The 24,205-nt window shown below is 39.8% G+C and overlaps 1 protein-coding gene across 2 annotated transcripts in view; it reads right to left on the bottom strand.

Moving 5' to 3' along the window:
* Positions 1-24,205, bottom strand: part of LOC136876048 (ethanolaminephosphotransferase 1) — a 261,187-nt gene that overhangs the window by 121,552 nt on the left and 115,430 nt on the right. For both annotated transcript variants that reach the window (XM_068228192.1, XM_067149670.2), the window contains exon 6: positions 6,391-6,571. In XM_068228192.1, coding sequence (XP_068084293.1) covers positions 6,391-6,571 — 181 coding nt within the window. The remainder of the gene's footprint in view (positions 1-6,390; positions 6,572-24,205) is intronic.

Raw genomic sequence — 24,205 nt, 5'->3', positions numbered from 1 at the left:
CGCTCTTAAAATTTAAGCCTCTCAAAGGCCACACCAAACTCTACCTTCAAGCTGTCCTCTAAGGACGTATTCACAGGGGTAAAATACCCAACCTACAGAGGTCTATTACATGAAAAGAAGGTTGATTACATGACCTCTAAAATAACAATTTGAGAGGAGGCGATCTTGCACTCCTAATACACTTTGTTTTTTAAAACCTAATCTGGCTCTGGGCCGCTAACACAAGGGCTAATCCCATACTACAGAGGTGACTTAGAGAAGAACACTTTACATTACATAAACGAAGAATAGTTTGAGAAAATAAGTTCACCTCAAAACAAATGTGAGTGGGAGCTCGAGAGGGTTAGCACTCTCTATCCCAATATGTAGCTTTACAAGAAAAAGATGAAAAGAGTAATTACATTTTAGGAAAAGGTTACATGATGGAAATGCTTCGAACCCGCCGCGAGTGTTAAACTGCCGACCTAGCAAAAAAAGAAGTTATTAATAGGCCATTACCTGGTGTTGAACGGCTGAAGAAGAAAGATGCGCTTCCCGCCTCCTGCTATGTACTTAATACACTGAAAGATGGAACAGAAGTGGCCCGGAGACCCCAAAATCAGCAGTTTATATCCTCTCGCGGAAGATTCTAGGCGTTAGGGGAAATAAAACACCCTCCCTCAAAGTTTTTATTGGCTAGGGAAAAGAAACCCCTACATAGAGGAAGAAGGAACACATTATTGGTGGAAAATTAATTAAAGAAATTCGGGATTGGCTAGATCCAAAATAAGGGGAAAAAGAGGGGTATACAGCCAACTTAAACCATGACAGAAAGAAATTTAACAAAGAACAAACTCTTGAAATAAAAATTTCTCCAACAAAATAGTTCTTTGATTTCGCACTAGGTTGCACTATTGTAATTCTTCAGTAGTGTCCTCTAGAAGAGAAAGTTCACACTTCTTACTTCAAGCGAAACAAAAACACATCAAAAGTGACACAGTTCAAAAACTCAAAATTTTCCACGTGGTGACATCTTCGGAGAAAGTAGAGAATTAATAGAATAGATAAAGTTCAACCTTCCTCCAGAAGAGGAGTTTCAACTGGCGCAACTTTTAAATAAACGGTGTAGAGGTGTACCGCCCGGTACAATTATTATTATTATTATTATTATTATTATTATTATTATTATTTATCAGTTCACTTGTTTCCACACTGAACTGTGAATCTTCTCCACCTACTTCACAGAAATAATTTAACTTTTGCCTTCATTTTTTTAAGGACATTAAACTAGAAGCTCTTTGGATATCAACACCATGTTTCTACATTATTCACTGCATGTGCATAAATTGTTTTCTAAATGTGACGGCCACCATATGATGACTTAAAGCTGTCAGAACTTTGTAGCGAAGGATACACAAATTTTCATGAATCTTCAGCATCCAGATTGAATCATCCTTCAGCGGCTGCTAAGTGCCTTACTTTAATGCAATTCATGCATAATTTAAAACGTTTATCTCCATTGTGACTATTTCATCTTCAACTTCATAGCATCAAACCACAATGATTCTGCGATATATGTGCATTCTTTATGGACTATACAATATGTTGTGCACTTTGTGTTGTTGGCTGATGATGACCTTGACCTTAGGTCGAAACTGGTTCCAAATAAATGTTTCATTTGTAATGTAACCCACATTATGAAAATTTTGTATTGAAAAGGTGAAACTGTTAAACTAAACTTTAAATTTTATATGTAATCACAGCTCAATACAGACCATTCTACATGAAGTTTATATCTCTTAGTTTGTGAGGTCCAACCCTCAGCCAGACAGTCGCAGGTAGCAGGTTGTACCTGACCTCATATTAGTAAGTGCATATAGCATCTTTGAAGCTTTCATGAAGTTGTTTTCACTCGTGATTCATTAGCTTTTCTGAGTATGGTATTACATTTTACAAGGGCTGCATTACATCAGCAGCAGAGAGGTGGAACTGTCAATCTAGAAGTAAAGCTGTGTCCACTTGTTACATTCTATCCATAAAATGGACTGGATGATTGTGGAGTTGATCATGGAAACTCCTCTTAAATTGACTGTAGTGGACGTTTTTGTTTGTAGGACAGGGCTTATGTAGAAAACTGTCAACACGGACATATCAAACGTTTAATTTACTGGCAGTTTCTGTGTATGTCCTTCGGCCTCTCAGTCACGTCGTGTTTCTACATTGTAGAAGCGAGACAGCTATGAAGGGGATCATAGAGCAGAGATAGCAATTTGATGTGACTGCACAGCCCCAGGAACAAAGAAACATACATACATACATTATCATTATAGACTGTTATGCCTTTCAGCGTTCAGTCTGCAAGCCTCTGAGAATTTACTAAACGTCGCCACAATCCTCTATTTGCAACTAGTGCTGTGGCCTCATTTAGTTCTATACCTCTTATCTTTAAATAGTTAGAAACCGAATCTAACCATCGTCGTCTTGGTCTCCCTCTACTTCTCTTACCCTCCATAGCAGAGTCCATTATTCTCCTAGGTAACCTATCCTCCTCCATTCGCCTCACATGACCCCACCACCAAAGGCAGTTTATGCGAACAGCTTCATCCATCGAGTTCATTCCTAAATTAGCCTTTATCTCCTCATTCCGAGTACCCTCCTGCCATTGTTCCCACCTGTTTGTACCAGCAATCATTCTTGCTACTTTCATGTCTGTTACTTCTAACTTATGAATAAGATATCCTAAGTCCACCCAGCTTTCGCTCCCATAAAGCAAAGTTGGTCTGAAAACAGACCGATGTAAAGATAGTTTCGTCTGGGAGCTCACTTCCTTCTTACAGAATACTGCTGATCGCAACTGCGAGCTCACTGCATTAGCTTTACTACACCTTGATTCAATCTCTCTCACTATATTACCATCCTGGGAAAACACACAACCTAAATACTTGAAATTATCGACCTGTTCTAGCTTTGTATCACCAATCTGACATTCAATTCTGTTGGATTTCTTACCTACTGACATCAATTTAGTCTTCGAGAGGCTAATTTTCATACCATACTCATTGCACCTATTTTCAAGTTCCAAGATGTTAGACTGCAGGCTTTCGGCACAGTCTGCCATTAAGACCAAGTCGTCAGCATAGGCCAGGCTGCTTACTACATTTCCACCTAACTGAATCCCTCCCTGCCATTTTTTACCTTTCAGCAGATGATCCATGTAAACTACGAACAGCAAAGGTGAAAGATTACAGCCTTATCTAACTACTGTAAGTACCCTGAACCAAGAACTCATTCTACCATCGATTCTCATTGAAGCCCAATTGTCAACATAAATGCCTTTGATTGATTTTAATAATCTACCTTTAATTCCATAGTCCCCCAGTATAGTGAACATCTTTTCCCTCGGTACCCTGTTATATGCTTTCTCTAGATCTACGAAACAAACACAACTGCCTATTCCTCTCGTGGCATTTTTCAATTACCTGGCGCATACTGAAAATCTGATCCTGACAGCCTCTCTGTGGTCTGAAACCACACTGGTTTTCATCCAACTTCCTCTCAACGAATGATCGCACCCTCCCTTCCAAGATGCCAGTGAATACTTTGCCTGGTATACTAATCAATGAGATACCTTGATAGTTGTTGCAATCCTTCCCGTTCCCTTGCTTGTAGATAGGTGTAATTACTGCTTTTGTCCAATCTGAAGGTACCTTACCAACACTCCACGCTAATTTTACTACTCTATGAAGCCACTTCATCGCTGGCTTCCCACTATACTTCACCATTTCAGGTCTAATTTCATCTATTCCTGCTGCCTTATGACAATGGAGTTTATTTACCATCCTTTCCACTTCCGCAAGCATAATTTCACCAACATCATTTTCCTCCTCCCCATGAGCTTGACTGTTTGCAACACCACCATGATGATTTCCTTTTACATTGAGAAGATGTTCAAAATATTCCCTCCACCTCTCCAGTGATTCCCTGGGATCTATTATGAGTTCACCTGAATTACTGAAAACACTGTTCATTTCCTTTTTCCCTCCCTTCCCACGATTCTTTACTACTGTCCAGAAAGGTTTCCCTGCTGCTTGACCTAGCCTTTCCAGGTTGTTACCAAAATCTTCCCAAGACTCTTTTTGGATTCAACAACTATTTGTTTCGCTCTCATCTACATACAAATCCCTGTCTGCCTCGGCCCTTGTTTGGAGCCATTTCTGATTAGCCTTCTTTTTACGTTTACAGGCTGCTCTCACTTCATCATTTCACCAAGATGTTCGCCTTTTCCCATCTTTACACACAGTTGTTCCTAGGCATTCCCTTGCTGTTTCTACTACAGCATCCCTGTATGCCACCCATTCACTTTCTATATCCTGAACCTGCTTACTGTCTACTGTTTGAAATTTCTCACTAATCATATCCATGTACTTCTGTCTAATTTCCTCGCCGTGGAGATTTTCTACCCTTATTCGTTTGCAGACAGATTTCACTTTCTCTACCCTAGGCCTAGAGATACTTAGTTCACTACAGATCAGATAGTGGTCTCTATCATTGTCAAATCCACAAAAAACTTGTACATTCCTAACAGATTTCCTGAATTCAAAGTCTGTTAAGATATAGTGTATTATGGATCTGGTACCCCTAGCCTCCCATGTGTAGCGGTGAATAGCCTTATGCTTGAAGAATGTATTCGTAACAGCTAAACCCATACTAGCACAGAAGTCCAGCAAACGCTTCCCATTCCCATTAGCTTCCATATCTTCCCCACATTTACCAATCACCCTTTCGTATCCTTCAGTTCTATTCCCAACTCTCGCACTGAAATTGCCCATAAGCATTATTCTATCCTTGCTGTTGACCCTGACCACGATGTCACTCAATGCTTCATAAAACTTGTCAACTTCATCCTCATCTGCACCCTCACATGGTGAATACACGGACACAATTCTTGTCCTAATTCCTCCAACTGATAAATCTACCCACATCATTCGCTCATTTACGTGCCTAACAGAAACTATGTTTCTTGCAATGGTATTCCTGATAAAGAGCCCTACCCCAGACTCTGCCCTTCCCTTTCTAACACCGGTCAAGTACACTTTATAATCTCCTATCTCTTCCTCATTATCTCCCCTTACCCGAATATCACTTACTCCTAGCACATCCAGATGCATCCTGTTTGCTGACTCAGCTAGTTCTACCTTCTTTCTTCCATAAGCCCCATTAATATTGATAGCTCCCCATCGAATTCCATTTCATTCGCCAAGTTGTTTCCAAGGAGTCCCTCGCCTGTCAAATGGGAGTGGGACTCCATTACTCCCATAGGTCCGAGGCTTGCTTAAAGTGTTCTGAGCTCGGTAAATTCATGAAGCAGGATGCTACCCTACTTGCACATAGTCCAAGTGAGGATCTCTCCTCTAACGGGTTATGGACCACCGGTGAATTGTATAGTCGTAGCCGTCTGAGCACAAGGAGGGCCACGACTCAGAATATGTCTGAGATGCCCACTCCCATTCCATAGCAACTGGTATCCCGACTCTCAGGACCACTTACTAGGCCACTCAGCCGTTGCCCACGGTTCACGAACTAGGACGTGACTACAGTAACCCACAAACATGAACCAAAGAAAAAGAAACCACCAATAGCCATGTCAGAAGTGAGGAATGCAGACGAGGAATAGAGAAATTTGGTAACTGCGTAGGTCATGACTTCAAAAATGTGGAAAGGAAAGAGAAAATGAGACTCACTGGTGAATGAAAGAGTGTAGGGAAAGAATAGAGAATCTATAAGAGAGTGAAGAAAGCAGGAGGTATATAGATGCAAAGAGAGCATGTAAACAGTTCTCTGTGAAGCTGTTGCTGTAGAAATGAAAGAGGCTACAGTGAACATATTGATTAGCCTGATACTATATATATGGAAAGACAAGCAAACCTCCAGGCTGGCAAAAAGTAGGAAGGTGATAAGAAGTTCTGCCGTAACCAATACAATTAGGTTTCAGGACGCCAAACTCGTGGAAAGAATAACAGAAAGAAAGCATAGAGGAAAAACAAGAGTCCCTGATTCAAGAAGAACAATTTGGATTTAGATGTGGAAAATCAACAATGGAGCCAATCTTTGTCGTGGAAAAGAACTGGGAATATGGGAAGGATTTGGCGATGACTTTCACTGTAGTGTTCCCAGAGAAAAGGTTTGGGAACCTTGATGCTTAGAACAATGCACAGTTGTGCGAAATAAGACAATTATATCAGTAATGGACGAGATTATGAATGTTAATTGCTGTCGGCTAATAATTCTGTGCCCCATACGTTGTTATGACTCGAAACAGCTAACCACAGTGATCATGGTGACAAGGACACAGTGGCTTCACATCACATGATCATACAAATTTACAACCAGGATGTGAAGAGAGTTACTCACACAGATGTTAGAGAAGATGGTCCCAGTGACGAAGTACACACATCTCGGGTCCACACTTACGATATCGATGGGCGAGTGTGTAACCCACAATGTGCAGAGAGCAAAGAACGTCGCTACAGGCACTAGAGGGCGCACCGCTTCCTGGAAAGGTCGCATCTTACCCGTCTTGTCACGATACGATCTAAAAGAAAACAACAGTAACTTCTAGTGGCATTAAGAGAGTTGGGTACCCATTCTGTACATAATGCCAATATACAACCACCTGAGATAAAGACATCAATCACAACATATCCTCAACTTTCAACATGATTAACATTCGTACATACCAAACTACACAGTGAGTACACGGCATAGGACAGTTCATCAGTATTCACAATTGTGTATGTAACTGTTTAGTACAACAGTTCTTATATCTGCAACAATCAATTCTTGGTATATTCTTGCACCCAGTAATATGGAGTATTAAATAAGCAGACACTCTTATCTACTGACAAGGTCTCATATTTTAGAATGATTTACTGTACCTTTTAAACAAATACAACGCAAGATGGCGGCGTGCATGCCGGGGGTTACAAGTGTTCTCTGTGCATTAATTATAGTATTGTTGGTAAAAAGTGCCGTGACCTACGCAAAAAGTGTAACAGTGCATTCGGATAAGTCTTGTGGTGATTTGAAGAAGATTCATGTACTGGAAAAAAAGGTTGGTAAGTGAGAAATGTTCTCTTAAGTGTCTCACTTGGTGTGGCAGTGAAAGTCTCGGGCTGCTTGCAGTAGGGCGGCTGCGTCGTGATGGGGAAGGCAGAGTTGTCAGACTTCCGATCGCTGGGCGGCCACTGTGGTGCCGAACTCTCGCGTTAATTGGAGACATTGAATTGAACCCCGGACCCCAGCATTGTACAGTATGTGAAAGCAGTGGGCGTCGTAACCAACTATTTGTAAACTGTAACAGTTGTCCGTCAAGTAGTCACAGGACATGTGCACAAATTTCTACACCAGAATACAGGAAATTAAAGAAGGGGGAAAGAACGTGGACTTGCTGGCAATGCGATATGCCGCCACTAACGAACTCTTTCTTTTCCAATACCAGTGACGTTACCAGTGACTCTGTAAATAGCTACAACTGTAAATATGTAAATAATAATCTAACTCTCTTTGCATTTAACGCACGCAGCATTTTACGTCCAGGTAGAAAAGAATATATTCTCTCTTCGCTCTGAAGCCTAGATCCCTCTATTGTGTGTATCAGTGAAACATGGCTTTCAGATACAATTAATGACTCAGAAGTGCTACCAGATTTTTTTGTCTTGTTCCGTAAGGACCGGACCCTAACCACAGGAGGCGGAGTACTTATTGCTGCAAAACCAGAGTGTAATCCAATTAGGCGACCCGAGTTGGAGACAACAGCTGAAGCCGTGTGGGTGGAAATTACGTGCGGTAATAATAAATTCCTAATCGGATCAGTGTATCATCCTCCTCTTGCAAACAGTTTTCTCTCCACCTTCAACGACATTTTTCTCCATCAGTTAGTGTTCGAAGCGACTTGTATTACTCAAAATTCCCGTTCCACTCTAGACCTGTTCCTTACCAACTCTCCATCATCAGTCCAGTCCCTGGACGTAATACCAGGATTTTGTGATCACCAAGCTATAACTACAACTTTGACCTACAGAAAACCCTCCCCAAAACTCCACTCCAGAACAATATATAATTTTTCCCGCACTAACTGGAACAATCTTTCCTTTCTGCTAACAAAAAATCTTCCTATTCCTCTCACGAAAACTGGAAAAAAGTATTTTTTGAATGTGTCGATCAAGTTGTGCCGAAAGTTTCCATCTCTAATAAGCGAAAAACTCCATGGATCACTAAAGAGATAACATCGGGTATTCGAAAGAGAAATTGTTTATACAGGAAATGGGAAGAAAACCCAACTGACAGTAGGTGGGAGAAGTACAGACTGGCTAGGAACAAACTCAAATCATTAATTCGTGATGCCTACAGTTCATATATCCACAGTCTTAGTTCCAATAGTAAAGAGCTATGGGCTTTCATCAGAAACAAAAGCGGCAACAGTGCTCCATCCGTTTTCAAGTACAACGGACTATCAGTTTCCTCTCCCCAAAAAATAGCAGACACGTTTCACAGTAAATTTAAAAATAACTTCACCACGGCTGACAAGGATGAAGACATGTTCACTACAAGGACAACCCCTCCATTTCCACTCCTAACTAGCTTGTACTTCACTGCTAACGAGGTCACAACAAGTCTTTGGAGAGCTAGACCTCATGCTGTGAGCGGCCCTGATAACGTGCCGGCCAGAATTCTCCATCGCTGTGCAAAAGCATTAGCACCTTCTCTTTGTGCAATATTTAACATTTCAGTGAATAGTGGGACTATACCAGAAGAATGGAAGAAAGCAAATGTCATTCCAGTATTCAAAGACGGTGACAGGGAAAATGTAGACAACTATCGCCCAGTCTCAATTACATCTGGTTTATGTAAACGCATGGAACGCCTAATTGTTAAACATGTGCTGGATTTTCTAAATGAGAGAAACCTGTTGAATAACAACCAACATGGATTCCTCCCTGAGAAATCCTGTACTACACTTTTAACAACAGTAATTGATGAATGGCAACATTCCCCGGACCAGTCTAATATATCCCAAGTGGATTGCGTAACTCTCAACTGGAGTAAGGCCTTTGATCAGGTACCTAATCAACGACTGTTGTTAAAACTTAACAAGTACGGCATTCAAGGCAACTGCTGGCATGGTTTCGATCATTTCTGGTAGGTCGAATGCAGAGCGTTGTGTTCAGTGGGGCCAGGTCAGAACAAACCTTAGTCACCTCGGGCGTGATTCAAGGTAGTGTGATAGGGCCGCTTCTGTACACGATATTTACGCTGGATCTGCCAGGTTGTGTATCGTCTTTTATGGCACAGTATGCTGATGACACCATCATTTACAGAGCCATACGCAATGAGAACGACGTAAATAAGCTACAGTCAGATCTGGATAATGTGGCTCTGTGGTGCCAAATAAATAGAATGACTATAAATGTATAGAAATGTAAATATATACGCTTAACAAGAGCAAGATCACAGTTACAACACCAAATTTCACTATGTGGTAAAAACTTGATGCCCTGCACCTCAATAAAATTGCTTGGCATTCACATTTGCAGCAATTTAAAATGGAACAAGCATGTAGAGGAAATACGGTGCAAAGCATACAGAGTCCTGGGATTCATCCGCAGATCTCTACTGGGAGCCAGGAAGAAAGCAGCTCAGACAGCCTATTTGTCATTAGTACGGCCAATAGTGTTGTACGCGCTTCCTTCCTGGCACCTTACTACAGTGGAGAACATGATGAAACTAGAGAGAGTTCAACGCCGAGCAGAACGACTAATTACTCAACACGGTCATTTAAATACAGCCAGGTCACTGCCCTCCATAACTTCCCTCTGCAAACAAATAAATATTGCTTTCCTCACAAAATCCCTCGCAGGTAACATTCATATAAACCCTTTCAACCGCTTACAGCTGAACTATCGTTCCGCTCAAAGAGGTCGACGTGTGTCCCTTTTCCCTCCATTTGCAAGAACAGTATCATATCAAAGTGGCTTCTTTAATCGTTCTGCTCGCCTGTGGAATGAACTCCCACCACAGATGAAAGAACTACCTCCAGAGAAATTTTGTAAAGAGGTAAAAAAGGATGTATATATAATGAAACCTTCCGTACCTAATATAATTTTTCTACTGTGTGAATTTTCAGTATGAGTGAGAGGACGGATGAAAGTTTATGTGATCCCGAGTGAGTGAGACTGTATCGTATGTGGGTATGAGTGAGCCGGCCTAGCTAAAGTATATGTGGGGATATGAGAGAGAGAGAGAGAGAGAGAGAGAGTGTGTGTGTGCGTGCGTGCGCGCGTGTGTGTGTGTGTGTGTCGAATTACTTGAATGTTGACCATGTCTTGTGAGTAGTATGTAAATATGCCTGTAAATATGGTAACTGTATATAAGCACACAATGTAGAATGTAATTGTGTATTTGAATATTGTAATTTTAAGTGGTGATGGGGGCACTTTCGTGTATGTGTGGCTATGCCCTATGTCCATTCACCATCCATAAATTGTATCTACAATTGGTGGAAAATAAATAATAATAATAATAATAATAATAATAATAATAATAATAATAATAATAATAATAATAATAATAATAATAATAATAATAATAATAAAACTACAAAAATGGCATCTACATTAGAAAAACCAGGCAAGAAATATACTCTAAGATAGAGAAGATCACGGACACAATGCGTAAAGGCAGAGTTCGCTTCTACAGTCATATACGACGGATGATCGACACTCGATGGACGAAACGTATCTTCAGTATATTTGACGCAAAACCAAAAACGGCAATGCCACGGTACGTTAATGTCAAGAAAGATCTTAAAGAACTGGGCCTACAAGCAGAAGATGCACAAGACCGAAATCTTTTCGGAGCAGCCATCAAGACTTTTGGGACTTTCCGGGACGAAAAACGGGCAACTGGTGCTAAATGGACAGAAGAACGTCGTGCTAAACACAGTGAGCTAATGAAGACGATGTGGATCAAGCGAAAGACGAACAAATGCCAGAATGTAAAGTGAGGCTTATCGTGGTCCCCAGTTGGCCGATTAGCAAAGTTGAATGAATGAAATAATAATAATAATAATAATAATAATAATAATAATAATAATAATAATAATAATAATAACATATTTCTTTCAAAAAGTCAAAAGTAAAAACAGTTTCAGATCACGAATTAAGATGCACATATGGAAATAAATTATACTGCAAACAGTAGCACAAATATAAAAGTTTACATCACCTTTCTACTTCATAAGAAATCTGGCAAAAATCTTTTCTAATATATGGTATATACGCAAATACTCTGCACAAATTTTCTCAGGAATTTAGCAAAGAACAAATTGGGTGCGTGCATTATTTGGAATAAGGTCAGTACCACTTTGCCTCAAACAACGATTCCCATTATACTATAGCATTTTCCAGCCTTGGCCTGTGTGGCATCAATGGCATGTTAGAAGTGAAGTACCGACTCTTACACTGCTACGCCCAAGATATCTCAGGCGCAGTAGTACGTCATGTCCTTGCTGAGTCCGAGATATTTCGTCGGTAACTTCAGCTAAATTTTTGAAAAGGACGTAGATACCTCTAAAGTTTCCTTTGTTTTTCAAACTTGAGTGGCAACAAGGTACATCTTTTAAGAGCATAATGGACCATCAGTCAAAATGGAGACTGCATTTTTAATGCTATCTAAGGTCAAGTATCCAAAATAACGCACTCAGCTCAGTGCGTAACCTAGGTTGGCAGTCCTGCAAAGCATCTGTGTCCAGGGTTTATTAAAATGACTTCAAGTAGCAGACGGTGTGTGCTTTCGAAGTTCGAACTTAGAGAACCAGTGAATGCTCTGGAATCAGAAGACGAGTACTCAGATATCAGTGATGTGGGTAGTGATTATAGTCCTAGTGATAGTGATGACAGTGATAATACTGAGCCTCAACTACCAGCTCCACAAACCAGGAAAAGAATTTGTTCCAAACCTGATTTATTTCAATGGTGCACGGGTAATTTGTTTAGTCCTGTAATACACAGTTTCGATGACAGTTCATCGGGTATATCGTTCTGCGTGATTCACGATGAACCAGCGGCTTTAGCGTATTTCAGTGCTTCCTTTCATGAGAAATTATGGTGCATATAGCAGTTGAAATAAACAAGTATTTTGTATTTGTTACGTCAACAATGTCACCGACTCCAAGTTCAAGGCTACAGAAATGGAGGGAAACCACACCTGAAGAACTGTTCGTCTTTTTTGCCGTGACAATGGTTATGGCAAGAATGAAGAAACCTGCAATTCTTGCATATTGGTCAACTAATCCTCTAATAATGACCCCGTAGTTCTTGGATTTCATGTCTAGAGACAGGTACCTCTTATTACTGTGATTGTTGCATTTCAATGACAACAGTCAGCCTGCAATTTACCACTTCAGAAAAAAATTCTTGGAAACATTCACCCTGTTCAAAAAGTTGATGAAAGTTTCACGCTTTTCAAAGGTAGGCTTTCATTTATTCGGTTTATCCCATCAAAGAGACATACATTTGTTATGTGCGACTGTGATACCGGATATGTGCTGGATTTTATTGTTTACACAGGGTCAACTACCGAAATAATTCCTGAACGTGACTTTGGGGTACTTGCAGAAAGGATATACTGTACATTGTAGATAGATAGTCCACAACTGCACGATCACCTACATAAAAACAAAACCAACTCATGGGGTACTGTCAGGAAAAACAGGAGGGGTATGCCAAAATTTACTAAAAAATTGGAGAAAGGACAAGCTGAATCGAAAGCGACAGATAACATGATTGTCATCAGGTGGTTCGATCGGAGGGAAGTTTGTTGACCACACAACATGCTGACAACATGAGACCTACAGGGAAGACAGACAGATAGGAACGCCCGTAGAGAAACCCCATTGCGTTGTTCAGTATAACAGGTACATGGGTCCTGTTGACCGGTCAGACATGATTAGTTCTATCGAGTGTGTGCGGAAGTCAATGAAATGGTACCAAAAGTTCTTTTTCCACCAACTGGACATCACCGTTGTAAATTCTCATTTCCTCTTCAATGTCAAAACTAGACAGAACATTATCTCTAGCAGATTACCAGCTACAGCTTATAAGTGAACTCATCCAGAAGTACCATGTTTCTATACAAAACAAGTATCCTACATCTGGTGACCAACCACTCAGACTGACGGAGAGACAATTCCCATCCCTTATACAACTACTCCAAAGAAGAAATTTTCTACAAGATGCTGTCATGTCTGCTCCAACACAACAACTGGCGAAAAGAAGAGGCGAGAGACCCAGTACATGTGCATCAAATGTGATGTGGCTCTCTGTGTTCACACCTGCTTTGAAATGTACCACACATTAGCAAAGTTTTGAAGACGGAGACAATGGAGTGTCCGCAGTAAATAATGAAACAATTTGGTGTGAGTTGATATTGTGTTTTCTATACATTCCTTATGTTGGCCAATCTTGACTTAAATTTAGTTTTTGTTCCATTCTTAAATAATGAAATGTTCTCCGATTGCTTTTTATTAGGAAATAATTAGCCATACCTGATCTACTCAAGTTGATGGACAACCCTGATTTGTAAAATAGCTAAAATGTCTGACATTCGTCATTTTTGAAAGAGCGTTGTGCAATTTCGTGAGAATTTAGCCCTTGTGAAAGAATATCAAACTTTTTATAGGAAAGAGTATTTTGGGCTCCTATGAACAACCCTGATTTTCTCTGTTCTTAATTTTTGTAAAAAAAATTAAACTGAAAGCTGTTCTGGAATTCTTTTGCCAGTTCATCTGAAATTCCTTCTCATTATTGCACAGTGTTCATTTTGAGACATTATATGTTTTTAAACTAATTCAGCACGGAGGGTTCTGATAAGGTTAAGTGTGGCTATAAGTTCTCGTAATCACTCTTAAGTTTAGCAGAGAACACTGGAAAGCGCAAACAGGAAGAAAGTTGTACCACAACACTACACTCATCAATAACTGCTTGATTCCCCTACCCAGCAGCAAGTGAAGATTATATTCTTACTGTATTCACTTTTGAAGTACATCATTACCATAAACATGAACAATGCACACCATTGAATAACGTAATTTTAGGACAGAAAATTTATAGGAAAAAAAAAAGGGCTTTAATTTGTTCTGTTTAAGAGAAATTAATCCTACATGCAACTCTACCGACAACAGCAGAAAAAAGACAGTGATTTACAAATTTTATCAATTTAACACTGAACATGGACAGTGTCTGTCAGAACAAGATCTGAGAATGCCAAGGTGCCAAAGTGAAGATGCTATACCAGAATTGCTACAGCTGTGTACAACAAGGAAGTGCCCTATCACCAGTCTTGTTCATATCAAGCATTCTGGTATTTGTTGATGATGTGCTATTATGAGGAAAAACAAAAGCTGAAGTACAGAAAAAACTGACTGACTGGAACAATATGCTCAGTACATTTGAGATGAAGATAAGTAAAACAAAGAGTGTAGAAATGACCATAAACAGGAAAGGAACAAACTCAAAATTCATTTTGGAAGGAGCAAAACTAGAATCAGTTTCTCACTTTAAGTACCTCAGTAGCACAATCTCCAAATACAATATTGTCAAGCAGGACACAGAAAGCATCAGACTTCAACAATTAAGTCAGAAATCTACTCTGGGAGTGCAAAATACCAAAAAGAGCAAAAACAACCCTGTACCAGTTCTCACATTTGGTTTAGAGATTCATTAGAACGCTGAATCAAACTACGTGAAGTAAACAGGAAGGTCCCTATTACCAATGCAATAAAGAAGCGTAGACTTCAGTGGTATGGTGAATGAAGAGCAAGAGAACTATTCGACTTTATTGTCAAAGGAAATGCTGCATAGACACAGTGAAATCAGATGTGGAGGAGAGAGGTCTCAAATCGGAAGATGTACTGTATGCAGACTGGAAGACATGGCACACCCGGGAGCTGGAGCTGCAAAATGATCACCGTCACCAACACCACCAGTCGCCCATGTGTGGTTAACAAGCCTCCTCCACTCCTTTAAGTCCTTCCACTTTTCCTGCTCCATTACTTCCGCCACATCCAATCCAGCTTCTTTAATGTCCTTCCAAATCTGATCCATCCACCTTCTTCTCGGTCGCCCAACTGTTCTCTTTCCCTTAACTTCCCTCTCCAATTCTCTTCTTGCTACCCGTTTCTTTCCCATTCTTTTTACATGTCCGAACCATCTAGTCTTGCTTTCTGTATCTTCTGTACTAACGGTTCTATATTTAGCTCTTCTCTGATTTTAGTATTTTGGATTGCCAGGCTGAGTGGCTCAGACGGTTGAGGCGCTGGTCTTCTGACCCCAACTTGGAAGGTTTGATCCTGGCTCAGTCCGGTGGTATTTGAAGGTGCTCAAATATGTCAGCCTCATGTCGGTAGATTTACTGGCACGTAAAAGAACTCCTGCAGGACTAAATTCCACCATCTCGGCGTCTCCAAAAACCGAAAAGTAGTTAGTGGGACGTAAAGCCAATAGCATTATTATCATCATCATCATCATCATCATCATCATTATTATTATTATTATTATTATTATTATTATTATTATTATTATTCTTTTGGATTCTATCTCTTCTTGTCTTGTTAACTGATGTTCTTACAAATTTCATTTCTACTGCTTGGATCATAATATCTTGTCTCTTATTAGTTACCAGTGTTTCTAATCCGTATGTTACAATTGGTATGAAATACTGTTTATATAATGTTAATTTCATTCTCTTGGGTACTTTGTCATCCCATAAAACCTCTCTGACTTGATGATAAAATGTTGCACCGTTATTTAGTCTGTTATTAACTTCAGGGTTGATTTCATTACTTCTACCCATATTTGTAAACTGTTCCACATTCTCTAACCATTCTACGTCTATGTTCACTTGGCTTCTGTTTTTCTCTTTTCCACAGTGCATACCTACATTTTTCTTCTCAATAATTACCATTCCAAACTCCTTCAGATTTTCATTCCAAATGTCCAGTCTCCTTTGTACTTCCTTTTCTCCCTTTCCCCAAATCTGCAAGGGAATCTGCCACCTGGGCGACTGCCCTAAATGCAGATCAGTATTGATTGACCAAAGCATTCATTTCATGACTACTGATACTCTGTTTTACACGTTTTATGATTTCATCCATCAATATAATAAACAATAATGGCAACAGTGCACGTCCTTGCTTGAGACATTTTTTTGTATAAAATGTTTCAGAGTCACCACTCCCCACTTGTACACTGCTTTTACCCTGACGATGCAACATTTTTATCTTGTTAATTAATGATTTTGGTACATTCCTTTTCAGTAGGCATTCCCATACATGTTTTCTCTTAACTGTACCGTAAGCTTATTCCAAATCCAAAAATACGAAGATGATTTCCTTGTTCCTTTCCAGATGTTTTTCCATTATTGTTCGCACTGTAAATATCAAGTCTATTGTTGATCTATTTGGTCTAAAGCTATATTGTTTTTCCTCTGTGTTTCTATTCCATCCCTCAGTCTTTTGTCTATGACTTTCTCCATTATTTTTAGCCCATGTGATAATAGGGTTATACCTCTATAATTTTCACATTTCTTCTTATTTCCTTTTTTGAACAGTGGTACAATGCTTCCTTGTTGCCAATCTTCAGGTATCCTTTCAACCTTCCATACGGCACTGAGGGCTCTGTATAGCCACTGTAGTCCAATGCTTCCTGCTGCCGTAATCATATCAGCATTGAATTCATCTTTTCCACTTGCTCTACCTTTCGTCTTAACTTTCACTGCCCTTGCAAGTTCCAGCCATGTTATAGGGTTCTCTTCTTTTTCTCCATCTATTATTTCCATTTTCATATCTCCTACTTCCTCTGAGCAGTCATCCTCATTAAAAGATTTTCAAAATATTTTGCCATCACATTCTGAAGACCCTTTTCATCATATACTATGGATCCATTTTCTCTCTCTAATGCCTTGATTTTTTCTTAATCTTTTCAATTTTATTATTCTGTACAATAGTTTCTAACTTCCTTGACTCTTGCTCCATTTTGTTCATAAACTCTCCCCAACATTTCTCCTTTTATTCCTTGATACTTCTCTTTACTTGTAGTTTTAATCTTTTGTATTCAACATGTAACCTTTCTATTATTTAATATTAATGTGTGCAATAAAATGTGGCTTCATCAAGGGCTCTAGAACCACCATTGCTATTTTCGTTGCTCACTTAATCATTGAAAATTACCAAGATGAAACAGAGAGCCATTGCATATTGCTTTGTTTGATTTTGAAAAAGCTTTCAATCATGTACCACACCAAGTTATCTGGTATGTACTTCGTGACTATGATGTACCAGAGATGATAATCTACTGGAACAATTAATTTTTATACACAAACACCACAAGTTGTGTTGTGCTGTCAGCACATCAGAGAGACTTCCAGTGACAGAGACTGTCCATCAGGGCTCCACATTGTCCCTATTACTCTTCATCCTTGTGATGGACATAATTGTTGACGAGTGACCCTATCGATGACCAAAAGCTTGCAATATCTCGGGTTTTGCCTACAGAACGATGACAGGATCGGTGATTAAGTGCGCAGTAGAATAAGGGCAGCATGGATGAACTGTAGGGAAGTCACAGGTGCGCTTTGCAAAAGAAGAATGCTAACACATCTGAAGTCCAAAATATACTGCATGATAGTACATTTTGTTGCTTTATACAGTGTTGAAAGTCAATCATCTGACATATCCACGGAATGAAAATTACATAGCATGGAAATGCAAATACTTCTTGATCACTGGCCATTACCCTCGTGAATCACGTTAAGAACAACAGTGTTCGCCAGAAAATTGGAATCGCACCCATCACTGAGAAAGCCTCCAATGGTTAGGCCATTGCACCTGAACAGTCGCTAATCTTGCTCACCACTCTGACACCACCCACGTGGACATCATGACATAGTAAATGCTCACATGAAGACTACCAAGTTGCCCAGGATCATGCAAAAAGGCTCAAGGCAGCGAATCCTGCTCTGGCAGTAACACGCTAGATGGACTAGGAGAAAGTATTCAAGTCAATACAGTAAATGCATGCTCCCATACTTCTACAAATCATCACTTTTGTCATCACTGGAAGAATCATATCTGACATCGCCATCTTCCCACAGAATGTCACCCTCAGTTCCATCAAATGAATAGTGTTGTCCAGCCTCAGCAGTACATTAATTTCATTACAACAACAAAGAGGGAAGACTATCTGATTACAAATATCAGGGGAAGGTAAGCAAACTCCATGACAATTCTGATAAGCAGGTTGTCTGAGGTGAAGCAGTGCCAACATTATAATGCATGCACCCCAGATTTTCTTCAATAAAATACAGAAAAAAATATGCGGAAATGTTCGCATGTACACAGTATGTAGAATTAATATCTGGTTAAATAAAACCCAAACTGATGTCAATTTTTTTTTAAATTCTCTCCTAAAATTAGGGTGTGTGGATTATTTGTGTAAACCATATTTTCTCACATATTTAACATGCTTTTTTGACTAAAAATAAAGGCGAAAACCTCGGATGCGTAAATTATTCAAAGAATTCAGATATTTTAAAAAAATATTTACAATTCGTTTACATATAAAAGATACATCAAATATAATATACACAAAACTGGTTCGACTCTTTTTCGGTTATCGTTATTTGGTGCAATATTCTGGCAAGATATTTTTTCTGAAAAGTTAAAAAGGGTACATCACGTAAGTTGGACACGTGAGTTTGAAGTACCGACACTTCCCGTTAAGAACTGCCAATATGAGCTTAAGTGAAATAAACATGAACTAATAAAAGTACAAGTCGTGTAAGCACATAATAATGACATACCGGCAAAAAAGAAAACTGTCCAACACGAGAAGGAGGGACCCTGCTAGATTTCCCAAAACCACTCGTATCCAATCTTGTAAGAGTGACGTGTTCATCCACCCTCTTTTTCTTGGATATGAACGTGGATCCCTCGCGGAAATTTTGCTTTAGGTGTTTTTTTTCATTTTAGAACAACATAAGGTGCAAGCTTTCTGCCATCACCTGTTACAGCAAGCATTGCAATACATCATTGTTTTTTGCTTCCGGTAGTGCGTACATTCAGTACGATAACACTCGATGTCCATTTCTTATTAGTTTTTCAACTTTGTGGCATATGGAAACTGATTGGCGTCTGACCTGCTGTTCCTATTTGAGAGAACAAACATATTCCTTCAGTTTACACTTCTCAATGACAAAACAATGACAATCGATTACTTTTTGGTTGAAATCATTCGGCACTTTTTGGCATAATGTTGTTCATCATCAAAGAGAAAGTCCATTTCTCTTAATAAAATTAATCATCCAGCCTGTTACGAAATCATATATTTAGGCAGATCCGCCTCTACTTGCCACCTTTTTGTCCACGAAATGCTTTGCAAGACCTGCACTTCTCTGTTACCGCGGTAGCATTTGGACACTGAATACTTGCAGCTCGCTGTCCTGTGCCCCTATGTTTCGACATAACTCATCACTGTGAGTTTATATGATACAGTACTAGTGTAATTCTTTCTTACTGTGGACTAACAAACAATTCTGAGATCACAGCCAACACATGTCCCGTACCCAAAGACGTTTGTACCGGACTGCGCTGATTCACTGAACCAGTGCAGTGGTATTTTCTACCGGCTGATAACAGCACATTGCCCAGTATTTGGAATGTCCGGTTTTGCATTAGGAAGGCTGCTACCTGAGCAGTTGACATCTTTATTTCGAAACACACCCGGAGCTGCATGAGGGATATTCGAACATTTCTTTTTTTTCACTTTGGGTCCAAAAATACTGGGATGCATAAATTATGCAAGGGCATTAATTATGCGAGAAAATACGGTATATGGTAGTCTCTGATGACCCCACGGTGTAGGGGTAGCTGGCCTGCCTCTTTACAAAAGCTCCGGGTTCGATTTCCGGTCAGGTCAGGGACTTTTACCTGGATCTGAGGGCTGGTTCGAGGTCCACTAAGCCTACGTGATTACAATTGAGGAACTATCTGACGGTGAGATGGCGGCCCCAGTCTAGAAAGCCAAGAATATCAGCTGAGAGGATTCGTCGTGCTGACCACACGACACCTCGTAATCTGTAGGCCTTCAGGCTGAGCAGCGGTCGCTTGGTAGGCCATGGTCTTTCGGAGCTGTTGCGCCATGGAGTTTGGTTTTATTTATATGGTAATCTTTACGTTCGGTGAATGAAAATCTGCAGCCTGTTTGCAGTCACCTGATTGGGCCAGAAATGGAATGAATGTAGCCCCATCTAGCGGCAAGGATAGGAACTGCGCCGGCTGCCGAAGCCTGTCGCAATCCCCTAGGACAATGATTAATGACTGACAGATGAAATGAACTGGTTAATACTAAATCAAATGCACAATTTCCAATGTTTATCAGTTAATCTAACTATGAACAGAATGTAAAAGTAAGTTAGAGAAAACAAGGCCTTCAAACGAAGTGCAATGTCAATCAGTAAAGGACAGAGACCAACATTTATTAGATTCTGCAACACTTTTCTCACACACACCATTCCTTAACGAAATAATTTCAAGTTTAGCAGCTGCCCATCTATCTTCCTTGAAGTAGACAGATTTTCAAGACAAACCGAGATATTAAAGAAATATTTTTAAAATCTACAATCAAAATCAGATATAACCTACTCCTTTTCAAATGACTTCTTTTATCACCACTTCTTAGGTTGTTCTTCCACCTCAGATATCTCCTTGTTCTTTCAGAAATATTGTAATTGCAGTTTAATTTTAATTACCGAACCATTCAAAAACATTGCTTAGCCAATGTACTTTGCAAAGCAATGCAGTTGATAAAGATGTTGATTCCCACAGGGAACCTGAAATATTTCCCTATGGGAATCAACATCTTTATCATCTGATGGCCAGGCAGGCATCAATTTTTGAAAATGAGACAAAGTCTCTCATAGTGCATTCGCACAGCCGGTGGCTCCAAAGTAGCCTACGCAGTGGCCTCCACAGTATGCACTAGCTAAGCATCTTGGTAGGTGTGCTATTTACCAAGTGATGAGCCCAACTTAGCACACTGGGGCGAAACGCTGGCAACCAGGAATGAGATAGCTGAAAAATGTATAATGTCCAAAAACGGACCAACTACATTGGTATTAGGTTTGTTCCAACACAAACAGGAACAGTTTGCAAACTGTCTGACGCATGCGCGGTAAGGAAAGAGAGTTCCAACAAACTTCAAACTGAAATGCGGACTCGGAGTTGGTTGTTCCAACAGACTGCGAACCGTTCATGAACCAATTTGCTGACTGGTAAAGCAGTTCATGGTCCAGAGCAAGAACTGTTCATCAGTGATATGTGCAGTACACCAAAAAAACTGTGAGCTGTGCATTGTGGTCCATAGCTGCATAGAGCGTTCCAACCTTAAATTGCAGTACAGCAGTAATGAGATAATTCCGTCTCTTTCCTTCTGCCATGTTTTGCAGGTAGCACTGTCCTACTGTAATGCAGCGGGTTTGCCAATTATCCGTAAATCAGAATGTTATCGCTTAAAATGAGTGAATATCGTGTTATGTACAGAATTTCAAGGCGCATTTGATGTCGTTAACAAAAAAACGTTTAAAAAATAATTAAGTGTGAAAATGGTAATATAATGGAAAGTTTCGCCAAATGCAAAATCTTTATTGCATAGAACTTTTCATGCCATAACTCCTATTTTATATTCATAATTTTCCTAATTTTTTAACTGCTGGTAAAGAAACATTTCAGCTCGAAGTAGATAAGTTTATTTTTAAATTAAAATAACAAAATGCAGTATATGCATTTATTTTCAGTCATGTTGAGGGAATTTTATGTGCAGGCACGAAAAAGTCAGTCGCTGGCCAGCATCTTTCCTATTGAATTTGCATGGGGGGGGGGCTCAAAGCGAGGCAAATGGTCTTCAGATAGGGAAGTTATTTTTAAAACAATCCCGAAGTTCTTATCCTGCTTAGTTCTTAATTTGTGACAGGAAGAATATCCCCTTGAATTTTGGTTTTGCGCGTGACTCAGCTGTCTGTCTGTCTGTCTGTCTGTCTGAAGTACCAGTAATGATCTCCCAAACCTGCGCTTTTAACATTTCCAGACAGTCGCATGCAGTGCAGTGCTCATATCGTCAGTAGTATGTATAATAGTGATTAAATACATATCAGTGACATATGTACAATTCTTGAGGAAAAGTGTATTTCCTTTGTGTGGTTTGCGAGTTCGTGCTTGTGCGTGGGGATCTAATATCGAAGAAAAAGTGCAGAAGGATCATAGCGTGGTTAAAGCAAAGCAAACGGTCTTTGGATATGGAAGTTATTTTTAAATCATACCTCAAGTCCTTATCTCTTTATCTCTTAATTTATGACAGGGAGAATGTCTCGTTTGTTTACGTTTCACGAGTGACTCGGCTGGCTGAGTTTTTAAATATACTGACAGCCATGTGCAGTGGTGTTCATTTAATCAGTATTATAAGATTGATTAATTAAAGATCAGTGATAGATATATATATACATACAATATTTAATGGCGTGTGGCCTCTGAAGAGGCAGAGTGCAGGTCTTTCGAGTTCACGCCGCATAGGCGACCTGCGCGTCTAATAGAATGTGGCCCTACCTGTGATGAATTTTAATGCTGAAGACGGCACATACACGAAGCCCCCGAGCCATTGTAATTAACCAATGAAGGTTAAAATCCCGGACCCGGCCGGGAATCAAACCCGGGGCCCTCTGGACCACAGGCCAGCATGCTAATCATTTAAGCCATGGGGCCGGACAAGATCAGTGATAAATGTATAGTTCTTGAGGACAAGTGGATTGTGTTTGTTGTGTTTGTGTAGTCTGTGTAGTTGTCAGTTCGTGCTCGTGCGGGGGGTTTTTAGTTCGAAGAAAAAGTGCAGAAAGACGTACATGGATCATCAAATTAAAAAGAAACGTTCCGTAGGTAAACTCAGGGGAAAAGAACGCAATATTATAACGAGTGTCCTGGATTATTTTTTAAAGGCTATGAATATAAGCAGCGCAGTCAGTGAAACAGCTAAAGCTACAGGTTGTTCTGAAAGAACAATCTATGCTATAACGAAGTAACACACACATCATGGTCCTTTGCGAACTAAAAAAAAAAGTAAGAACGGCAGAAAAATGCAAGGAAAATTAAATATGATGAAATTGTGCGAAGTGGAGTGCGTCGGGTGGTTCACTCTCTTTTATTTGCTAACATACCACCGACACTGAACGTGATTTTGAGTCGGGTAAATGGAGAAGATTCTTTGCCACGATTTTCCAAAACTATGTTGTATCACTTCTTACATGCTATAGGCTTCTGTTATTTAAGAATGGGTAATAAAACAGCTTTCATTGAAACCGATGAAATTATTAATTGGAGGCACAGATATCTCAGGGAGATAAAACGTTGGAGGGCACAAAATAAAGCTATAATTTACACAGATGAATCGTGGGTAAATATTGGGCAGACAGTGACAAAAGAATGGAAGGATACGACAGTGAAAAGTGCACAGCAGGCCGCCACTGAAGGGGCGAGTTCGGGACTTAGGCCACCGAAAAGCCGAGGTCCGTTATTTGCCTTAGTCCACGCGGGTAATGAACATGGCTTTGTTCCAAATGCTGAACTAACATTTTTATGCCATAGAAACATAAGACAATTGGGCAAATTACGTGAACGAAGTAAAGAAAAATGAAAGAGATCTGTGGAAAGCAGACGAATTACAGGACGATGTCAATGATGAAAAGTTTTTAATACGACTTTCTTCGTCGCCCGGATCATCCTCAAGTTCATCTCCCGAACCCGGTTCATCCAAAGGGGGAACATCAGGCCTAGTAGAAAGGATATAAGGCGTGCGTCCAATGTCTGAGAACAACGCCAGTGATTAAGGTATGTCGTTTTTATTTTACCATCCTACAAATATTAATTTATGAATGAACTTAAAATTACAAAATTACAAACGAAAAATGTGGAACTGTGACGCCCTGTTTGAGTCACACTCGAGCGTGATCTTCACGAGTCGATTTCGCAACAGCTGATCGGTCATCATCTGGCAGGAGCAGACGACACGTTACACATACTTACAATTAAACAGAAGTACAGAATTATTATACAATTAAAAAGTCATAT

This window comes from Anabrus simplex, chromosome 6, assembly GCF_040414725.1.
Source record: "Anabrus simplex isolate iqAnaSimp1 chromosome 6, ASM4041472v1, whole genome shotgun sequence".
Lineage (NCBI taxonomy): Eukaryota > Metazoa > Arthropoda > Insecta > Orthoptera > Tettigoniidae > Anabrus > Anabrus simplex.
Note: the sequence above shows the minus strand (reverse complement) of the source record. Positions and strands in the feature narration are given on the sequence as shown.